Here is a 21106-nt window from a genome sequence, read left to right on the forward strand (position 1 = left end):
GTGAGGTTGCAGATTTCAACAAACTGAATACTCCTTAACCTCCCTTTCCAACTGTGTAGGAGAACCTACGGTGGCCGCTAAACTCACGAAAAAAAAATGAAAGACCCTCTCTAGAGCCAGTGTTTGGTTTGTCTGTTCTGGGCTAATGTAGAAACATGGTGGTGAAACATGGTGGCCTCCGTGGAAGAGGACCTGCTCCCTATGTAGATATAAAGGGCTCATTCTAGGGCAATGAAAACACAACGATTCTTATTTTCAAGTATTATACGCTAATTAAAGCATACTTATGAATATTATACTCAATTTATGCCAAGTCTGTTCCGCTAGATGCCACTAAGTCTTACACACTTGTCCTTTAATAATTTAAAATTAATTGCTGTCAGTATGGTTTTCAGACATGCAGTGGGTATGTAGGACAATGGACCACAGCACCTTCAAGATTGAGATGCATGTGAGTGATCAGTCTATCCATCTTAAACAGAGGTCTGTGCAGTTTGGTGAGCCTTTCATGGATTATTGATCTGCTCTCTTAAGTGGTAAATTGACCTCAGGATTCACATAGGGAATTTCTGTCTTTGCCTTGTGCCCTGAAGTAAACACTGTCACTGTTCCTCTTCTTTCAGAGTCAGTTTAAGGTCAGGGAGGAGCAGGGAGGGTCAGTAAGACACTTGGACACACTCTGGCTGTGGTGAAGATTGAACTGCTGACCTCATGTCCAAGAGGCAGTCTAACTAGCCATCTGGCCCTCATAAAGCCCTAGATTAGAGAGCAGCCACTCAAGACTGAAGCATGTAAACATTACAAATGTTTAAGAATAATGTGGGTGAGCCCATACTTACCCAGTGCTTACCATACTGCCTAATTTATCTCCTCTGTATTAGAAGAAACCTACTGGTTTCTGTTTAGGCAGCAGAATAAGAGGCAACCTGTTTTCGCAGTCAGATATTTCTATTTTTGGATACAAATATTAAGAATTAGAAGTAGACCTCAAGTGTGAGTGAGTGTGGACACCAAGTGGGTCACTCTGTTGATGGGAGAATAACCAGTGTATGATTCATGTTGTGGATGTAAAACAGCAAAGTGGTTCAGAAGTGAAAATGTAGATTGTAAGATTTAATTTTAGGGTATTTTCAAATTAATCAATTAATTTGATGGTATTTTCAAATTAATCAGCAAATTTAAGGGGACCTATTATGCTCATTTCCAGCTCTATATTTTTATTCTGGGACTCCACTAGAGTAGCTTTGCATGATTCATGGTTCAAAAAATTCCTTATTTATCTTATACTGGACCTTTATGCAGCCCCTCATATCATCCTCTGTCTCTAACAGGCAGTCTTAGCTCCAGTCTCTACAAGGCCCCCCTCCCAATGAACCCACTCTGTTCTGATTGGCCAGCTTTCCAGAAGCCTGCCGAGGGGCAGCCGTATCAGAGTCACGCTAAGTTACCGCCAATGCGAACCCAAGATTTCTTGCTTTACTGCTTTATATTAAAAGATTTTACATGACCAAACAATGGAAATGAAACGTGTCCCTCATCAAATTAGCAGAGCTTCGTTAGTGGCACTAAAAACCAGTCGACACCACAACATATGTCGATATTTGGAGCTATTTGTGGAGCATATCAGTTAGAAATAATGCAGGGAGGAATGGTACAAGCAGAAACAGCCACAGTGATAATGATGTCTGATGAAGGGCTGCAGACGATCAGCACACCGCTGAATGTAGAAAGAAATGTTGGAAACTGAGCATTCAGAGCAGTCTGAAGCTTTTTTCTCACAGAAATTACTTCTATATATGTTTATCTTATTATTTGACACTTGACACTGGCCATGTTTAATATGAACATCGGACACTGTAACATTATAAATATGACTGAAAATAAGGAAACGTATAATAGGTCCCCTTTAACCGCTGATGGATGACTTCAGATAGAGATTTAAAATTCTTTTCATCACTATCAACATCTCCCAAGAGTACTCAGTGGGTGTTTTTTGTGCTTCAAGGACAACTGGGTCGATTTGATTGTGTCAAAATCAATAGAGCCAAGGTGCTTTTGATCCTACAGAGAAGAGAAAAAAAAAGAAACAGACGCCTACTTATGTGATGGAACAAGTGAGTGGGCTACAAAAGATGGCAGCTCTCCAGAAGTGTGTCTCTCATTCTCCGTGATCTTTCTCTCTACTGCTTAACGATGTGAGCAGTTCACTTCCCTCATAATTTCCCTGTAGTTCATCACTCTTTCACTCAACAACTATTCCTCAAGAGTCTGCTATTTGTTTCTCTGCTCTCGCCTCTGTTTTAACACCAACACCCAATATTAGAGGTAGCAGACTGCGTCATTGAGGTTTGAAGCTGTTAGACTGGCTCTCAAACAGCGGACACGCTGTCCGTTGTCTTTTGTATTCCAGATCAAAACCATTACCTGCAACCTATTTTACATCCACATCCATATGCAGTACAAGTTCTCTGCTTCTCCATCTTTCTGTCTTTCCATCTCTTTGTAGTTTAGTCTTTGTTAATTGTCTTTTTCCTTGTATGCTTGCTTTTTTAGAGTTTATTTTTCATTTCACACATGCACCCACATACATGTATAGATCATAAACATGCAGCACAGCAAAAAACTCCATCTGTCATGTAGACTTTTATTGTGTCATACAGTCACCCTGCTCAGGATGAGATTTCCAATACAAATCAAGTTCAAATCAAGAATCAGTCCCTCTAGGAATTTAAAATCTTGCAATTGCAAGAATTGACAAATCCTTGCACTATTTGTGAGATCCTGCAATTCTAACTTCTCAGCAAAACATGGTCCAATTAGAAGTGTACATGCCAGGTTTACCAATAAGCACAGATTTCTGCATGAAAATAATTGAACTAGTTTAGTCAGAACTAGTTTTGCAACTAATATGAAAACTAATTTATTTCCCTAACAATTGTCTCCTCAGGCAATGCTTATCACGAGGCTTTGTATCACTCTAACCATTTTCAATTTACCAAATCTAAACCACTTCTAATCTAGCACTGAAACTAAACATTTGTTTAATTGAGCTTTTTGACAGTACTACATTGTATAGTAATAAGCACATAGAGTCACTTTAAGGAAAAGAAGACTAGGTCAAAACCTAGTATTTGGCTGGACCATGTATGAAACACTGGAGGGCTTTTAATTTGAAATGATGGATACAGAAAGTGGCAACACTCACCTGACCAATGGTGTAACTTCATCACTCAGTCAGTCAGTCAGGGACAGACTTTTGTATATAAAGGGCTGGCCCCTGTGGTCCAGCTAAAATAAAGTTACAGAAGTGCATTCAACTTCTTGGCTAGCTAACTATGTTAGCTAACAGGCTAGAGCTGCCATCTTTTTAAAAAATCAAGTTTGAACAAATTACTTGTTAGTTCTCATGAAGAAAATAACAGTAGTTTACTGACAGGTCGACAGAGCATGCAATATGTGAGTGTTAATTCCTTTAGTCAAATGGTACTTTGGAATTTTGAGTAAAACCTCACAACCCTTGTCTGGTGGTTACAGACAGAAATGCACAAACAGGACTTTCCTAAGAACCTCACTGGAATGTTGTCACAATATAACGCAAGAATTGTTTTAACACATTTTTTTAAAGCTCGTTGTAAATTCAGTAATGTTGAGCCACAATGATCACAAAAAGGTAACAAGCTAACGTTACTAAAATTCAAAATGCAGTTTTTGAGCCACATATGTTTATTGATATGTTTTTATCAATAAGGTCATCACACAAATATGCCAGCAAACGCAGACAGAGTGTCACAGTGGTAGCCTCTTTTTGAATTTATCTTTGAATGTTTCATCTGTATGAAAATCACATACAACATATGTGCGTCTAACTTTGGTATATACATTCTGCATGTTTAGTATGCAAGTGGGCGTGTGTGTCTAAGAATGCACGTGTGTGTATGTGAAAGAGACAGAGTAGTGGTTAATCCCTGGCTGTCTTGATGCAGGACCTTCCTTTGTCAGCTCTGAGCTGTAGCTATATTTAGAGAGCCACTCTGCCGCAGGGCAGACAACACAACAACACACAGATGCACGCACTTGCACTCACACACACTGAAGCACAGAGTCGATAAACAGGCACACACAGGATCAACAGACAGAAATGGATACATACACACTAGCAAACATAGATGCACAACTACTGTACACACTGGGAGTTTCTTTGTGTGTCTGTGTCACGAAAGGACAAGAGCTACCATCAGAGTCTGTTGGTGTATTTTTATGTGCTCTCTCATTCAGGCGTAATATATGCAGCTGAAGAAATAAACTAGAAAAAAAGAATATTTTTCTAATACCAATATATAAAAGGATATGGCAAATGTATGTAAAAATACAAGAATACTTTTGTAAGTTTTCAAGCACAAATTGCTCAGGAAGGAATATAGTTCAACATTTTGTTAAATACGGTTATTCACTTTCTTCTCAAGAGTGATATGAGAAGATTGATACCACTGATAGCCAGTTAAATTAACTTAGCATAAAGACTGAAAACAGCTAGCCTGGCTCTGTCCAAAGGTAACAAAATACACCTACCAGCTCTTAAGCTCACTAATAAACAAATGTCTGGTTTGTTTGTCTGTACATACACATAACACTAAACGTCATAGTGGAGTTACAGTATAGCAGAGACTTCAGAAAGTCACTACTTCTACCCGATGAGTCTGGCACAAACATCTCCTGTAAAACCACAACATAATGTGTTGTGGTTTTTAACATGATCAGGGGTAAAAATGTAGAGTGAAAGATGAAGAGACCCTTTTTTGTAGGAGACATTTTTACAGTTGTAAATAATAACAATGTTAATTGCTACTTGTGTGTTGACTTGTCATAGGAGGAGCAGGGGTTGATTTTTTTTAAATTAAATTTATTTAAGCTAGAGATGGGTTACTTAATAATGTTATCAGTGAGGTGCATGCACATGTGGAAGGTAGAAAACAAACCAGAATGACTGAGTTTATGAGAAGATCAACATATGAAGTTATTTTGTGCCTTAAAAGTAAAAGTAATGGGTGGAAAATGTCCATTATCCCAAGAAGGAAACTTTCCACTTAGCTAAGATTATGTAATTAACTATCAGCTTGAGAGATCTGGTCAGAGCCCTGGATTATAATGAAGGCAGTGGATGGTTTTGCACTGAAACTGCAGGAAGAAACGCTTTTGTTAGAGGACATATTATACACATTTACAGGTCTATATGTTTAATCTGGGGCTCTACTGGAATATATTTTCATGATTTATAGTTCAAAAAACTCCTTATTTATCTTATACTGGCCCTTTACACAGCCCCTCAGTTCAGCCTCTGAAATAAGTCTCTTTAAGGTCTGCCTCCTGATGAAGCCACTCTGTTCTGATCATGGGAGGCAACATCCACAAGCCAAACTATAGTAGTAGAATTTCACTACTTTGTCTTGTTCGTTACTTGAAATGTCAGCCTCCAAAATACATCCGTACATGTTCGAGCTGAAATCCGATCCAAAATGTATGAGTGGACAAAGTGAACAACACGTTTATGGACATACGTGACGACAGCTCATCGTAGCTAGCCAGAACTGACAGATGTCTGTCAAAAGTGACATGCTATGTAAAAAAAAACAAAAACTTTTTTTTTTAAGTTTTGGTAATGCATGTATGAGTGTCATATACAAAATAAACAGTAAATCACTGGTCTTCACTGGTTTCCAGCAAGTTGTTATATTTCAAAAATTTCTCTGAATTTGAAAACAGTAAACCCATCTATAGAAAATGAGAGTTTTCCACAATGAATGTTAGAACATTCAAAATTGCTGTTAATGTTGATGTTGATGACATCTACATAATGTTGTGATCACCATTAACTACAAAAGTGTGCTAGAAACAGTAAATATCAAAATCTGTGTGTCTGTTCTGGCATAAGCAACCATTTATCCACTTCCGACAGCATGCAAGTGTCAATACCTTTTTGGATTCCATTTTTAGATTCTGCCATTCGAAGTCATATAAAAGATTTGAGTTTGCCAGTCTCTATTGTTAACCTCGCTGTTTTCTTGCAGCAGAAGATGTCTGTTTAGGTCAGCATAAACAGCAGGTGCCCTTTTCCCTTTTTAAATAAGTCAGGTTTTGAAGTGCATCTGCTGATTTCTAACGATCTTTAAATAACACTTTGAAAAGCTCTCAACTCTAGCTCCTTGAGCTAGTCTTCACTGACAGACTGACAGTTTTGCAACTGGAAAATTTCTGCTAAATTTCTCAAAACCTTGGTGTGCTCTTTTAAAGTGGGCTTGAGCCCATGTTAACCCCACTCTGCATCTGTGCTGCTCTACTGCATCATTAAAACAATGTGCTAATGGGAGCAGACTTTTATGTAATAAGGGAAACATAAAGCATTAAAAAGGTTTCTGGAAATGGTGGCGAACAGAGTATAATAACTGTACATGCAGCTGGTCTCAATTTCTGTGCTTGTGTGTGAGTTTGTGTACAATTGACATTAGTTTAAATATTTATAGAAACAGAGTGAGCTTTCTGAGATGGATCTAGTTCATACCCAGTGTGATCTTCCCTCCTCCTCTCAGTTATATCCACCATATTCCCCCATTAAATATAATTATTTAATGTGCTCATGCTGTTAAATTTTTGCTTTATAAGCCATGTCAATTTATATAGCTATTTTGCATGTGTCCTTTTTAATGTTTAGCAATGCTTATCAAGGTACCGAGTATGTTAAATTATGTTGTAATACAATTTTTTGGTGAGCTTTGATGAAGAGCTGCTCAATAACAGATACTTGGTTATGACAAATTTAAATTGACAGGGAAGCAACATCACTGCACTGTGTGCGCAGAAAGCTTCTTGATTTAATATAATCTTCAGCTGAAGACTGCCAGGAAGATACTTAGTGTGATTTACTTAAATGGGAAAGGGAGTTTTTTTCCTATAGGCAGCTCATTAATTTCATAATGTGCTCAGACAGCGCTGATGGCAGATGTTGAATGCGTGTTCAACTCAAAGTGCCAAGAAGTCTTCGAAGTTGATCTTCAGTGTTTCTTATCATTTATTCTATCCTGGCTTTCATATCAACCATGCACTGGTGAATAATAGTATCAATATGGTAGCCTTTTCGTGTTTACACTTTATTGCATTAATTCCAAAACATAACTCCAGGCTTGCACATAGAGCTAATACAGTTATCTGCATGAGTTTGGCTCATATTCCACTCCCTTGAAGGGAAAAATCAAGATACAATGGTTTCAAATTTAATTTCAGTGAAGTAAATGCAACAAATTTCTCTGACATTGATTTTTCTGATATTCTGTGGCAACATCTCAAAGCCGAACTAAGTACAAAGACTTTGACGCATTAGCTTAAGTGATTAAGGTTGAACGATCGTATATCATGCGTGTGTTATGGATGCAACTTTTCCCATTATGGCCCATTTGTGATCAAATTCTGTTGGACTTTAACAAAGGGGATCACTTTTCATTTCCTGTTTCCTACTGATGAGCATGATCCTTCCCTAACCTTAACCATGTGGTAATGGTAGTAATTTTACCCAAACCACAATTTTTCCCTAAAGTTACTTATTTTAACTCAAACCATGAGTTTTCCCTAAACCTAACCAAACCTTAATCACAGCATTGAAAAACATATTTCTTTTTCAACAGTGATTTATAACAGTTTTGGTGGACAGAAGAATGATGTTGTTGACAGGGGTGTCAGATCAGAAAAAAGTTCTATGTGTTGTTCTAAAGGACACTTACAAACAACTTATTTTGTTGCTTATTTTACACTTTGGAGGAAACAGTAAAGGTGGAGGCCCTAAAACCAAAACAATGAAAGATGCTAAAAAGCTCCATAGAGCTGAGGGAAACTTTGGAGATGGTTGTAGTTTTCTTCGTGTTCATCACTATGAGACCCTTTTACATTACACATAGACATGTGATCCATTGTTCAGATAAAATATTGATTAGTGCAGCTTTAATCTCAGCAAGAGATCAGACATAAGGGTATGAAAAGTTATGTAAGAGGCTCAGAAGATGTTGGTGGACTATTCCATAAGAGAAGAAAATCCAAACTGAGGACGTCTTTAGGATTCTTTTTCTAGTCAAACTCAGTAGGGAACAACAGATAGCATGCTATCCATTGTATCACTATCTTAAACCCTCAGCTCTGATGCAGCAGCGGCTTCATTACCCATCGATTGCAGACATCTGACTGGATACTCTCTCCTGAGGCACAGCAGGATGAATAATTTAATGGGACACTTGGAATAGAGGAATATTTAGAGAGAGCGAGTGGAGATGCAGGGAGTGACTACTTCGTTATCTGCCTGCAGGTCACTACCAAAACAGAGGAAATACCTCTTGAATAAAATATTGAAGAAACAGGAGCAGCAGAGGGGCTTTTACAGGCTCATGGGAGCGAGACAAATCGATTATTGGATTTGAAAAAAAAGCGTCTGAATAATAACATGTCCTTCTTAAAAATGAGCCACCAGAGAATTTTTCACTGGAAATAATGATGTTTGCTGAAATGAAGGCAATAACTGAGTAAATGAGGACGACACCGTGAACTGCAGTCATTTCACAGAAAGCCCTTAGATAGATTTTTTTTTATACAGACAAGAGGTGGAGGGAACATTGAGTGCTTGAAAACAACAGATGAAATTGAACAGAGAGGTGATGAGAGATAATTGTGTGTGTGTGTGTGTGTGTGTGTGTGTGTGTGCGCGCGCAAATATAGAGAGACTGCTACACAAGAGCAGCTTTGAAAGAAATAAAAGAAGCCAACAGCAACTCAATGGATCTCCTTGTACAACAGATGTTCTCATAGCAGCAATCCAGACAGACAGAAGCTGTATTTTCTTAAATCAAAGAGTCCACTTATTATCATTTCTAAAATGGCAAGAGCCTTCTGTAAATACGTCTATAAAATAGGAAAGGAAGGAAGGAAGGAAATAAGAAAAACAGTTTGTTGGACAGACAGAAAGAAGGAAGGACCATCTTAATGACACAAGGTTCTGGAAATATTTTAGCCATTTATTTACAACTTATGTTTGTCCAGTAAATAACTTTGACTAATAATATTTTTCTTACCATGAAATATGCTCTAGAAAAGTGGTTCCCAACTTGGGGGGCAGAACGCCCCATGGGGTCAAAGGATAAATTTGAGGAGCTGCATGATGATTAACAACATAGGATATAAGTAATAAAAAAAACATATTTCTGCTGGACTTTGCTAGCTGCTGTTATTTTACTGATTCACCATCTAATCTTTGTTTTCTGTAATGAATTATTGGAAACTCCTCTGGCCTGTTTGTGAAGCAAGTATCGGTCTTTGTTTAAACTGCTCACAATTGATAGACAACAGGTTGTGAGTAGACATTGCTTCAAGAACATACAATATGAGGGACAAAGAACGCTCAAATTAAATGTATTTGCTTAAAAACAGCCAACTCTTATCAGCAATTGTGGAGCCTTTTTACAATAGACATGTTGACTCATCAAAGCAGGAATCCTGCAGGTTAATGATAGATCCATTCCATTAGTTGTCCCGGTAAGTCATGTCAGTGAGTGAGCAGTAACAATACCAGAGCGCTGAGACTGGCTCACCTAATTGTAATGCAGCCATGATGAATGTTATTAATTCCACCTGTGCTTTTCCTGCTCTGACAAGTCAAAATGTCTGCTGTTAAATGGGTCCATTCTCCTGCCACACTGCAGATTATTACTTTTGGCTTAACACAATAACTGTTCATGATCAGTTTGATAATGTTCACCATTTGTCATAACAATAGCCATGGAAATACACTAATTAGCTGTTAACACGAGGCATATTATATTGAAATACAGGGATGATGCAATATATCATCTTTAGATGAGTACACACATGTTTACTTGCACTGAAAGAGTATAATGAGCATAGAGCACTGAGTGTACCCAGTCTGTTACATCTGTTACATTATCTGTCAGGATCCACAAATATGGAATGCATAATAATGTTAATAAATTTTGATTTGCATCATCTCACCAACAAATACTTTGTGGGGAAAAAGCTACATTAAATATAATTGCCAAATGCATAACTATAATAAGCATAAACCAGCTTTGTTTTTGACCAGTGTGCCTCACTGGAATTGAGGAAGCGCTGGGTGTTTTATGTTGGTAATATCTGCACTTGTCCCATAGTTGTAGTCTTAGCCTGTGACTTATTGTAGCCTGGAAGCATATTGAAAGTCTTAGGGTTTGAAAATCTAATAAACTACTGGGAGATTTTTTAGATTTCAGGGCCACTGACAACTGTGGATTGCACTCTGCTTACTTACATTTAATTTGTTAAAGCTGCATTATGTTATTCTTGACCACTAGGGGGCAGTGGTGGAAAGTAACTAAGCACATTTACTCAATACTGTACTTAATTTTAACCATTTTATGTTACTTTATACTTCCACTCCACCACATTTCAGAGGGAAATATTGTACATTCTAGTTCACTACATTTATTTGACAGTTATTTTTTAAATAAAGATTTGACACAATAGATAATATAACAAGCTTTTAAAATACAACCCATTCTTAAAGACAAAACCAAAGGTTTCCATCTTTACTGCTCCTACAAGCATACTCCTCTTCAAGTTATACCAAATGTTATGTTGTATGCTTCTGATGTTCCTCATGAGTTTAAAGAGCTGTCAGAGGTATAGCTCAGAGTGTCCTGCAGGCAAAGGGAGACACAGCTCTGCTAACAAACTGGAGCAGGAAGTATGAACTAAGAATCCATGCAAGACAACCGCTGTCAACGTGACTACTTGTTAAAAACATGTTCATGTATTTTCCTCTGACACTGTCTCACTACTTGTGATGTCTTATCTGTTTGAGCATGCCAGCTAATGCAAACTGATCCAGTCCTAACAGTCATAACAGAGCAACAGTAGACAAAGCAATAACAGGACTAATATGGATGTGAATCATTGCCCTTCCTACACCAAAAGAGAATTCAATTCAATTTCTCAAATAATTGATTTTCAAAAGTATTTATCCATGATTGACTGATTTGTTGATTCAGTGAAACATGTGATTTAAATCACCCAAGGGCATGTTACAGTGAAAGTTTCCATTATTCCCCTTTGCTGACATTTCCCCTTTCATCCATTAACAACTAACATTCAACCATTGCAGAACAAAATCATCCAATTCCTTTCTCCTGTATCCATGTCTCTTACTACAATAAGACAGTTGCCACTTTGTCTTAATTGTGGGGAAGAGAATACAGCCATATATTGTAAACATAACACCATATGTTTGGCATGGCACTCTGCATATGGCTCCAGTCATCCCACCACTACCAGATTTGGGGTATAATTTGACAAGAAGATCTGTTAATTTTGTAGTTGTAGAGAAAACACAAAGTAAAGTGTTACAAAAAGAAAGGCAAAGATTAGTTTTGTGCTTGAAAAAGGGGTTTGACTCCATATCCAAGCAGCAAACACCCTGACTCTGGCCTGCATGCACCTCCCAGGTGATATCTTTATATGTGTGTGTGTGTGGCATGCATGAGTGATTCCATACATGTGACTGCACCTTGAATGCACCCTGTCCTCAGCCACCACAGCTTCGCACCCTCAGCTGCTCTAAGTCCCCATCTGTCTCAATGCTGTCTTCTGTCCTTCCTCTCTGCTTGCCTACGCTGGCGCCCACAAGGTCGTAATATTTTTCAAGGTATGTATGGATATACACCTGTTAAACTATCAAAACGAGCTGCCATCTTCCTCGTCTTGTGGAATATATTTGCTATTTCCGCCCGATAGCGTGCTAACTGTCTGTGGCTCTCTGACTGGAGACGTGGTTGTATAGAGGAAGTGCATCACTGCTTTCAGCCCCCCGCTGCAGGCTGGATAGCTGGCTAGCACCTCAAGAGACAAAGCAAACATAGCGTTAACCCTAGAATGTCTGGCGCCATTGCAACCCAGTGACTGAGCTGCAATGTCAAGCAGGTGCCACATGCTGACTCACTCATGCCAACTCGTTAGGTCCATTAATCAACTCCCCTGTTGTACTGCAACTTGCACAGAGCTCTTAATCTCTGAAGCCCAGAACAAAATGGATTTGCTCCATTAGGAGCTTCCCATTTTGATTCAGGTGGCAGGTAGTCTGAAGGTAGTCAGATTTAACGCAGTGAGGTAGTTTGGTATTATAGCGCATTAGCCAGGTTTTGCTGGAAGATCCTAAATGTGAAATGAAGGCTGGGATTCCAAGAGTTCATGCTAATCATGTTGTTTATGCATGTTAATCATGCTGTTTATGGCTGTAAGGGTTTGCTCTTTCAAAAGGCTTTCATGGAAAAAAAAACGTTCACAGAAATTTCTCCATCCACTCCTGCAGCATAAGCTGCCTCTCAGCAGTCCAATACGTGTCATTTTTCCATCCACTTCACAATTCATACTCTTTGTCTTGCCAACATTTTTCTGCCTCTATGATTATGACACATCACATGATCAGATATGATAGCGAGTCAACTATCAGAGTCAATCAATAAACTGTGCTAGGATTTCAGACCACAGAACGAACCAGAAGCATGTTCATCAGTCTAGCCAAAAAGCGAGCTACCATAAAACCATTCTGACCATGAAAGTACAAATGGCAGGCCTTGAAACATGTGCAAAAAGCATAAAATGTGACAAGACCAAGAGTTATGCTTGCAAAGAACTAGTGTCTGTGCTGTCTTACCATGTTGGAAGGCAAAGCCTGTCATCATAGAGAGGAGCGAGATGCAATATTTGTTTAAATATGGGGATAACTTGAAGCACTTTCAATCAGTCTCACCTGGAATGTATTCATAGTGTTGCACTCGTATAAACAAAATGTACACACAAAAAAATACAAAGTAGTTGATTTTTTTATTGAAAAAGAGAACTTGAAGGAGAAGTGCTGCTTACTTTTTCACCTTCACAAAACTGGCCAATCGCTGTGTGAATTGAGTGTTTCAGAAAGTTACAGAAATTGTCAGATTGTCAGAAGTTTATATTGACATTTTAATGCTATTTTTTCTGCCATGAAATCATCTCATCATTGGAATTCATTACAACTAAATCTAAGCTGAGGTTCTGTGATTACTGTAATCATTCATGTTTTGCATATATTATCCCATGGCTTCTTATATACTTACATGCGAGCTGCAAAGTAAGTCAAGAGGGATTGGCAAGGACGTGAGTCCATTTAATGAAGAAGACAACGTCTTGAGCATGAAAGTTCATTCTTAACCTTGGAGCTAGTAGTATGGTAAAATAATTTTAATTTAAAAGTCCACTTGCTTTCACTTTCGCTTTCCACTTACTACTGTAGCGTTTTCTGCTGCTTTTTATCAGTGAATGGATTTGGCTCAGTCACATGATTTAAGTATGGAACTTCAATTGCATAATAGATGGCCTTGGGTGACGGACGGATCCTTCTCCAGCCATCCACTCACTCTACAATTAGGCTACATGATGACACTTGAGCCTACTCCCTGCACATACAGTATGATGGCATTGAGATGCAGTAGAAAGTCCCAGAAAAAACTAGTAATTGGACCCTTGAGTCAAGATTATTTTGCCAAAGGACAATTTCTGTATGAGGAAATGTGAGAACATGTTACACTTGCAAAAACCACCTAAAATGAGTGCCTAACACATCCCAGGTTTTAAGCTTGACACTGTGTGTTTGAATATACATGAGGGTGCTTTGTTGGTGTAGATGGGTAGAAAGGGCTACCATCACCTACATTACAGAAAAACATTCAATATGGCTTTCAATAACTATATTTCTCAATATATGTCTATATAGGGCAGAATTCCTCAAATAATTCCTCCACACCCGAAAGACAGATTTAATTGTTATTGCTTTGGCTTTAAAATAAACCATGTTATAAAGCTTGACATTCACTGTCATTCACTGTTTCTAGGTTACCCAGATGCTTTGTAGTGTAGCCTAGATAAGATGGAGTGTGCAGACAACCATATCAATCTTGTATTTGCATTCCAAGCATTTCATGCTTTTGCTATTTACTGCCCTCTGTATCATCCATATCTCTTTTCTTTTTTTTTCTTTTTTCTTGCTAATTTGCTCTTCCTGCTGAAAGCAATATTACCCATCTCCATTATCACAAAATGTTTTGCATCATGTATCCTGTTTGTACTCTGATCAACAAGGGGAATTGGTTTTTCACTCCCCAGTTTATGCCTATTCAACAGAAAATGGTCTTGCTTTACTGCTCATGATTATTTCTGAGATATTTGCGAGCAAATGTTAATGAGTTATAATTACACTGTGAACATTTAAAATACTGAAGATACCTGTAGCTTCACTTGAACTATTCAGAGGAGCTCTTCACCTTGTGTGATTGACACTTGCTCAAGAAATGTGTGAATTGCCTGTTGTCCTGATACATGCAAGGAGCTAACAAGTCCCAGTGATTAAGCATTGATGTCCTATATACTAGCAAAAAAAATGACATACGCATCTTTAATATGTACAGTACAGCTGCAGTTTGACTGGTTAGAATAATATCCATATGGTAATTCAGGATTGCCGTGTTCTGAATTACCACCCTGATATCTTTAAAGTGTTCCTGAGGACTTTTGATTAATTGGCTGGTAACCACCCACATCTGCACTTTCACTCAGCTTTACGGGGCTTTTTTAGCATCTTTCAGCACATTGTTTTGGTTTTATGACCCACAACTTTACAGTTTGGTCACAGTATTCTCATTAACTGCAGCTCAGATAAACCAACTGTATGCTATCTGCCCAGCACCAAACAGCTGACAAAGTTAGCAGCTAGCTGGCAGTACAGGAGCATTTAAAGAGCCAGATATTTCCTTTTCCAAAACAGAACTAAAAGCACTAAAATACTGTGATTATTGTACATTTATCAAGTCTCCAGAAACACAACTCTAAATGAATGCTAATGCTGCTCTGTCTGCTGGATGTGTAAATATGCAACTGTTTGCTAACACATTCACAGGATATAGTACCTTGGATTGAAATAATTTAAATGGACATGGGTTTGACATTTCAGCAATAATAAATTGTAAAGGTTCAGTTTTTGAAGGTGTATTTTGTGGTGATGGTGTTATATTTGACTGTAAGGTACTTGTGGTATTTCAGCCCTGCTGTTCAACATGTTTGGTATAAGTACATTGAACGGTGCAAATCTATACATTAGAATGAAATATCTATTCAGTGAGCATGATGAAATCCCCTTTGGGCAAATAAAAACATAATTTATTTTGAGTGAGAGGCCCCTTTAAGGCTTTTTTGACACACTAGTCTTGCTGTGTTTTACCTCTGTCTGGCTAGACTACAGGGGAGCAGGTGATGTGGGCATGATGCCAGCACTGCAGTATTTTCCACCAGTTTGTTTTTCTCCATACTTTCCCAGTTCCTCTCTATGTCTACTGTCTTCTCATCTTCATATACACAGTATCAATACACAGTTAAGGTACAAAATATTATACAATCTTCCTACCTTTATCTCTCATCTGGCTTTCCCTATATCCTCCTGTATCTCCTTCTGTCAAACTGAACTTAATACCTCAGGATGCAGTGATCATTTGATTTTTGTCTGCTTACATGTGACTTTTTGCAATATTATATACAGTACATGATATACTTTAAAATGAATTATGGTGGCTTTAAAAAGGATAGAAAAAGCAATGTTGTAGTCAACAATGAGGTCATGATTTGTCTGCTAGTACTTTTGGCAAAGAATCTCTAGTGATTTATGAATGGATTTGGTAGGAATTTGGAGAGGAGGTTAGACTAGATATTTCTTGTAATCTGTATCTGGACTTTGGCCCATGAAATAGATAGCTACTCTTCTAATGGGGGGCATGACATTTAATAATACTTAACAGCATTGCTTTTTATGCTGTTTTGGCACAAGATCACACTGATGCTGAAGTTAAATTGCTGCTGAGGCTGCAGTTTTGCTTTGTCAGTGGTGAAACTTTGTGTGTATGCCAGCTTGTTATCAATTACACATATTGTACAAAAACACAGTGATTACGAGGAAAGTTGGTACCATCACAGCAAGTTACATGAGTCTTACCTGACTCTCAGTTGTTCACATACAGCTGCTGTTCCAAAAACTTGGTATGAATTAAAGGCAAAGGCATAAATTACAAGAAATTTTTACACACTCACGCTCACATTCCTCCACATTCAAAAAGCCTCCTCTAGACAAATCTTGCACTATTGTACTTTTTAAATCTCATGCTAACTTTCTGTAGTTGTGTTGCTTTTTCCCCACTTCTATTTTTATTTTTAGCCTTTTCCAAAGCTTTTAAAACAATGCTTATATACAAAGTCACCACTGAACCTCAGGTAATATATTTTTCGAGGTGACATACAGGTATAGCTTTTTAAGGGAGTTAGTGTCACCAGTGTATGTGGGCAAACTGCTATATGGTTGTATGCAGCTCTGATGTATTTGCTGTAAAGCCTCGCAGGAACAAATGACTTAAAACAATTTGTGGCAGATCAACCTTTGCCGCCTTTGAGGGACAGTGCCGTTTCAAGCCTGTGACAAATCAGCCAGCAGTAAAGCCTGATTTATCGTCAGAGGCTCTGCCGGCTTGCTTAATGCAGTTACCATGGTTACCACTTCATGTGCACAGGGGGCAGTGATGTGCATTGGAATTTCTCTATCTGCGGTCGATTTTACGTTTTGTACTTTTCTTTTCTGCTGCAGAGATGTTTGTTTTGCAAAGGCTTTTCAATTTGAGTCGAGATGAGAACATGTCGATGTGTCTTTGGCTTACATGAGTCTGACAGTGGAGAAGTGAATGAACTGCATTGAATAATTCATACCTCACAGCTCACAGCACAGACTAATTTCCATTTTGATACAGAATGCTGGCAGATATTTAACACAACCTGAGGACTGTTAAAACCTGTCTTACCATAGCTTTAAATTCAGGAGATTCCTGAAAGAAAATAAATTACAGACTCAAATGACATTGTCGAATGTTGTAATGGAAAGTAAAAGCAAAACACAGTGTACAGATTATACAGAGGCAGGGACTCCTGCTCCTCTCCTGCTGTATGTCCTTTATCTCCAGCCTGAGACAGATAAAGCTGTACAGTTTTTTATGCTTTTTCTAGTTTTAAACATCAAATGATTCTATCTCTGACCATCTGGTGATGACAGTGCTCATAAGGCTATCAGCCATACCACATCCTTGCTTTATCACCTCCTTTGGTAACACCGAAAGGTTGCCAGTATTGATTCTTAACTCGAATTGGGATCTGATAAAGTGATTCATTTTCTCCTCAGACATTGCTGGTTACATTTTTCCAGAAGCTGCTCACCACCTGTTTGGCAGGCTCCAGATGCTTTATGATTAACCAAACAAATTGTCCTGATATTTAACAATATTGTCTTTTCTTTCAGTGCTAATGCAAAGACATTATTTGGAGTTTACGCCAGGGGTGCCAGCTTCTTCTGCTCTAGTTGTAAATATGAAAAATCCACTGTAAATTTGTGAGAACCGTTTCCACACATACTGCAACACACCATTTTCTAATTATAGAATCAAGGGGAAAACTTCATTACCATTCCTGCAGTATGATTCATCCGTTTTGCTAACTAGATCTTACATCAGGTTAGATCTTAGTGTTAGTCTGGTGTGAATTATGCTCCAAAATCATGTTAGGAAACCAATAATGCATCAGTAGAAATATATAATAATTTAATGGACTTTAGCACCTCAGTGGAATTCAGTCCGGTTTATACCATGTTAGGATGTTCAGATAATATTTTGCTTAAAATATTAAAAAAAAAAAAAAAAAAAAGGTTTATGCATATGGTGCATATGGTGTTTTGCATCCTCAGTCAGCGTTCTTTTGATGAATAAAGACTGAAACAAAAAAAAAAATTGGGATCTTTCGGGAAATAAAAATCTCAACCTCTCCATATCTTTTCTACCCCCTTCTTCTCTGTCTTCCTCTTCGCAGACCATGCAAGCAGCGCGATGTCCGACAGATGAGCTGTCGCTGACTAATTGTGCCGTGGTGAGCGAGAAGGATCTGCAGTCAGGACAGTGAGTAGTCATTATCACCTGTTCATCGTTGCGTTTGTCAATGCAGGCACACTCCTGGGAAAATCTCCAATAATTTTCTCATCTATCCAAACGCCCATCCATCCACCCACCTTTACACCCATCATTCATCCAGAAGGTCAGAGTCAATAATCTGATATGAGGCTGCATGATTTGCAGTGAGTGATTATCACAGTTATTTTGCTAGATACATAATGATGATAATTAAGCAGGAATTTGACATAAAAATACACCATGTTTTAAGCTTGAATCACCAAGGTCCATGTCAAGTTTTTTAAGTATAAGCAGAAAGACTTCTTCTTCACCAATGGGAAAACTTAAATAAAAGGGGCATTTTCAATCCAACAAGTCCTCCAGACGAAACAGTTAAACATGTTGTTTGTTGTTGCTAATGTTTGTTGTTATTAAAAATTACCATTTTTTGATTGGACCCCATGCAATCATCATTTCCTGTGTCCCTTGTATCTTTAAGCCAGACTCCACCACTAACCATGAATACAAACTATAATATGAGATAATTACTGAATGGTAACACATCAAATGTCTGTTGCAGAAAAAATGCAGACCACTGATAGTACCAAAAATGGGGTTTAATATTCTAAAAATCTCAAGGATGATAAAGTTATGTCAGTGTTTTGGGAGGTGTTAAGCCCACCATGCTTTGACTGAGAATCAAGGGTTATTGTCCATGTTGGTCAAACAGAAATTCTGATTTTACACATTCAACCATAAAATTACACAGCACAAGTTTGGTGTATTGATGCCACCTTGGAGGGGTTCTCAGTAGTGTCTGTGTTATTTTTTTAGTGTCTCCATTATTTTGACCCTGTCAGACAGTTTTGAGACACTGTGAAACTGAAGCTTCCTCAGTCAGTATTCTGCAGCATGACAGACCTGTAAGAATTTAGTAAACTGTAGGTATTAGGTTTTGAATACTCACCCATTGCAGTGATGAAATGTAATGCAATACAAGAGAAGGAAAAAGCACACCTGTTTTACACCTGATAGGCCTTTGATACATTTTTAGTGCCATGGCAACTGCAGACTTGTTATCTGTCAGTGTCACCAATTAGTGGTGCTGCTGTTAATAGTATGCTTGGCATGCTTTTTCAGTTTGGCAAAGGTCAATATGGAATTTTTAAATAGCACACCAAAGTGATTATTGAAAATTTTCTCCTAATAAGTATGTGCATCAATTCATAGTCTTCTATTGTAACTATCTTACAAGTTAACGTGAACATTTAGATGAATGTATTAAATACTCTTCTATCTCTACAGACATGTGACTGTGAAGACCACACCCAACCACAAGTTTGTGTTTACAGTGAAGACCCACCACACAGTGGCACCTGGAAGCATTGCCTTCAGCCTGCCGCAGGTACACACACACAAGCACATACTGTACACATACATTGTTAATTACCAGTTGTTGACTCGATGCTCAGTGTTCCTCATCTCTCTCTCTCCTTTATCTCTCTTGTAGCGAAAATGGGCTGGTCTCTCCATTGGCCAGGAGGTGGAAGGTATAATATCCCCTGTTTGACTGCTGCATCTGAGGGTTAACAATACAACTGTAATTGACCGTTCACTAAGGACCATCCCCTTAGTTACTGTTGTTACGCCTGTAAAGCTTTCTGTTCTTGCAGGGCACATATGCAGTGTACAATGGTGGCTGATTTACTACTCAAAATTGGAAATTCTTAGCAATTCTTCTTAGCAATTTCTACATTTCTCAAAAGCAGGACTCTGTAAAATGATCTTAAATATACACTTGATGTCTACAAGATATTGTACTTTAAGAATGAGGCTAAAACTGCAGGTAAAAAGTCCTCCATCCTCACCAGTTGATGATGCATGTAGAAGATAAACAGCATCATTTTTGCTGTGTAAAGCGCTGGTCCTAGTATTAGCCTATGTCAGATAAGATTAGACTGTTATTTTGTTCTAACATAATCCTGTTTGGCTATGTGCTACTAGTTTACATACTTGTTCGTAATGCTATCTCGGGTAACACTGGCTGGGGTTGGTGGTGTGTAAACTTCCCCAAATCCAATAAAGAGCCACTGACGTTAGCTTAAACTCAGACAGCATCCAAAAGCAGCTGCCGCACAGTGGGAAAATACTATATGCTAGTCATGAAACTGGCAATTTTTGATGTTATCTGGAACCCCACAAATGTAGTCACTGAAGGTAATGATATGCTAACTCTTGGCTTTGGAAGTACAGTGAAAGGAGGCTGTAGGTAGTAAGCTAGATAGCCAGCCATGCTAATGAATGCAGCAAAAAATTAGAGCAGATAAACTCTTGAAGCCATTCCATATATGTTTGCTCTTGTGTTCTTGGTTTTGGAAAGGCATGAAATAAAAACCACCACTCTTACTAGAGGGGGGCAGGGTTTAGCAAACCGTCAATCACTGATTCACATTTACTACTATTGGTGTTAGATTTAGTCTCTGCCCATTTCACTGTGAAAATACACTATAAATAACTTCTGAAGAATGCTTTTGCTATTGTAAGAGATCAATTCAACCCTGTCTGTCCCCTCAGTGTCCAACTACAACTTTGACAAATCCAAGCAGTGCATCGGTGCCATGACAATTGAAATTGACTTCCTGCAGAAGAAGAGTACCGACTCCTCTCCCTACGACTCAGACAAGATGGCTGCAGAGTTCATCCAACAGTTCAACAACCAGGCCTTCTCTGTCACCCAGCAGGTTTATATTCACATGCCTTCAAATATCTATTCTCACACACATACAAATATAGAGACATGGAGTTTGTGCTCTGTTGGTTTTTTAATCATCCTCTTGGTTCTCTCCGTCTCTCAGTTAGTGTTCAGTTTTTGCGACAAGCTGTTTGGTTTGGTGGTAAAGGATATCGAGGCAATGGATGCCAGCATCCTCAAAGGAGAACCAGCCTCTGGAAAGAAACAGCAGAAGGTACCTCACCACACACAGAGCACATGGTTTATATTGAGATTTATCATCAAAACCAGTAAAGCC

General features: G+C 38.3%; 1 protein-coding gene across 2 annotated transcripts in view; it reads left to right on the plus strand.

Moving 5' to 3' along the window:
- LOC122967446 (vesicle-fusing ATPase) overlaps positions 1-21106 on the plus strand; it is a 44274-nt gene that overhangs the window by 8537 nt on the left and 14631 nt on the right. For both annotated transcript variants that reach the window (XM_044332110.1, XM_044332111.1), the window contains exons 2-6: positions 18001-18086; positions 19383-19482; positions 19588-19627; positions 20652-20818; positions 20933-21043. In XM_044332110.1, the coding sequence (XP_044188045.1) occupies positions 18001-18086; positions 19383-19482; positions 19588-19627; positions 20652-20818; positions 20933-21043 (504 nt within the window). The remainder of the gene's footprint in view (positions 1-18000; positions 18087-19382; positions 19483-19587; positions 19628-20651; positions 20819-20932; positions 21044-21106) is intronic.

The sequence above is a fragment of the Thunnus albacares genome, chromosome 17 (assembly GCF_914725855.1).
Source record: "Thunnus albacares chromosome 17, fThuAlb1.1, whole genome shotgun sequence".
Lineage (NCBI taxonomy): Eukaryota > Metazoa > Chordata > Actinopteri > Scombriformes > Scombridae > Thunnus > Thunnus albacares.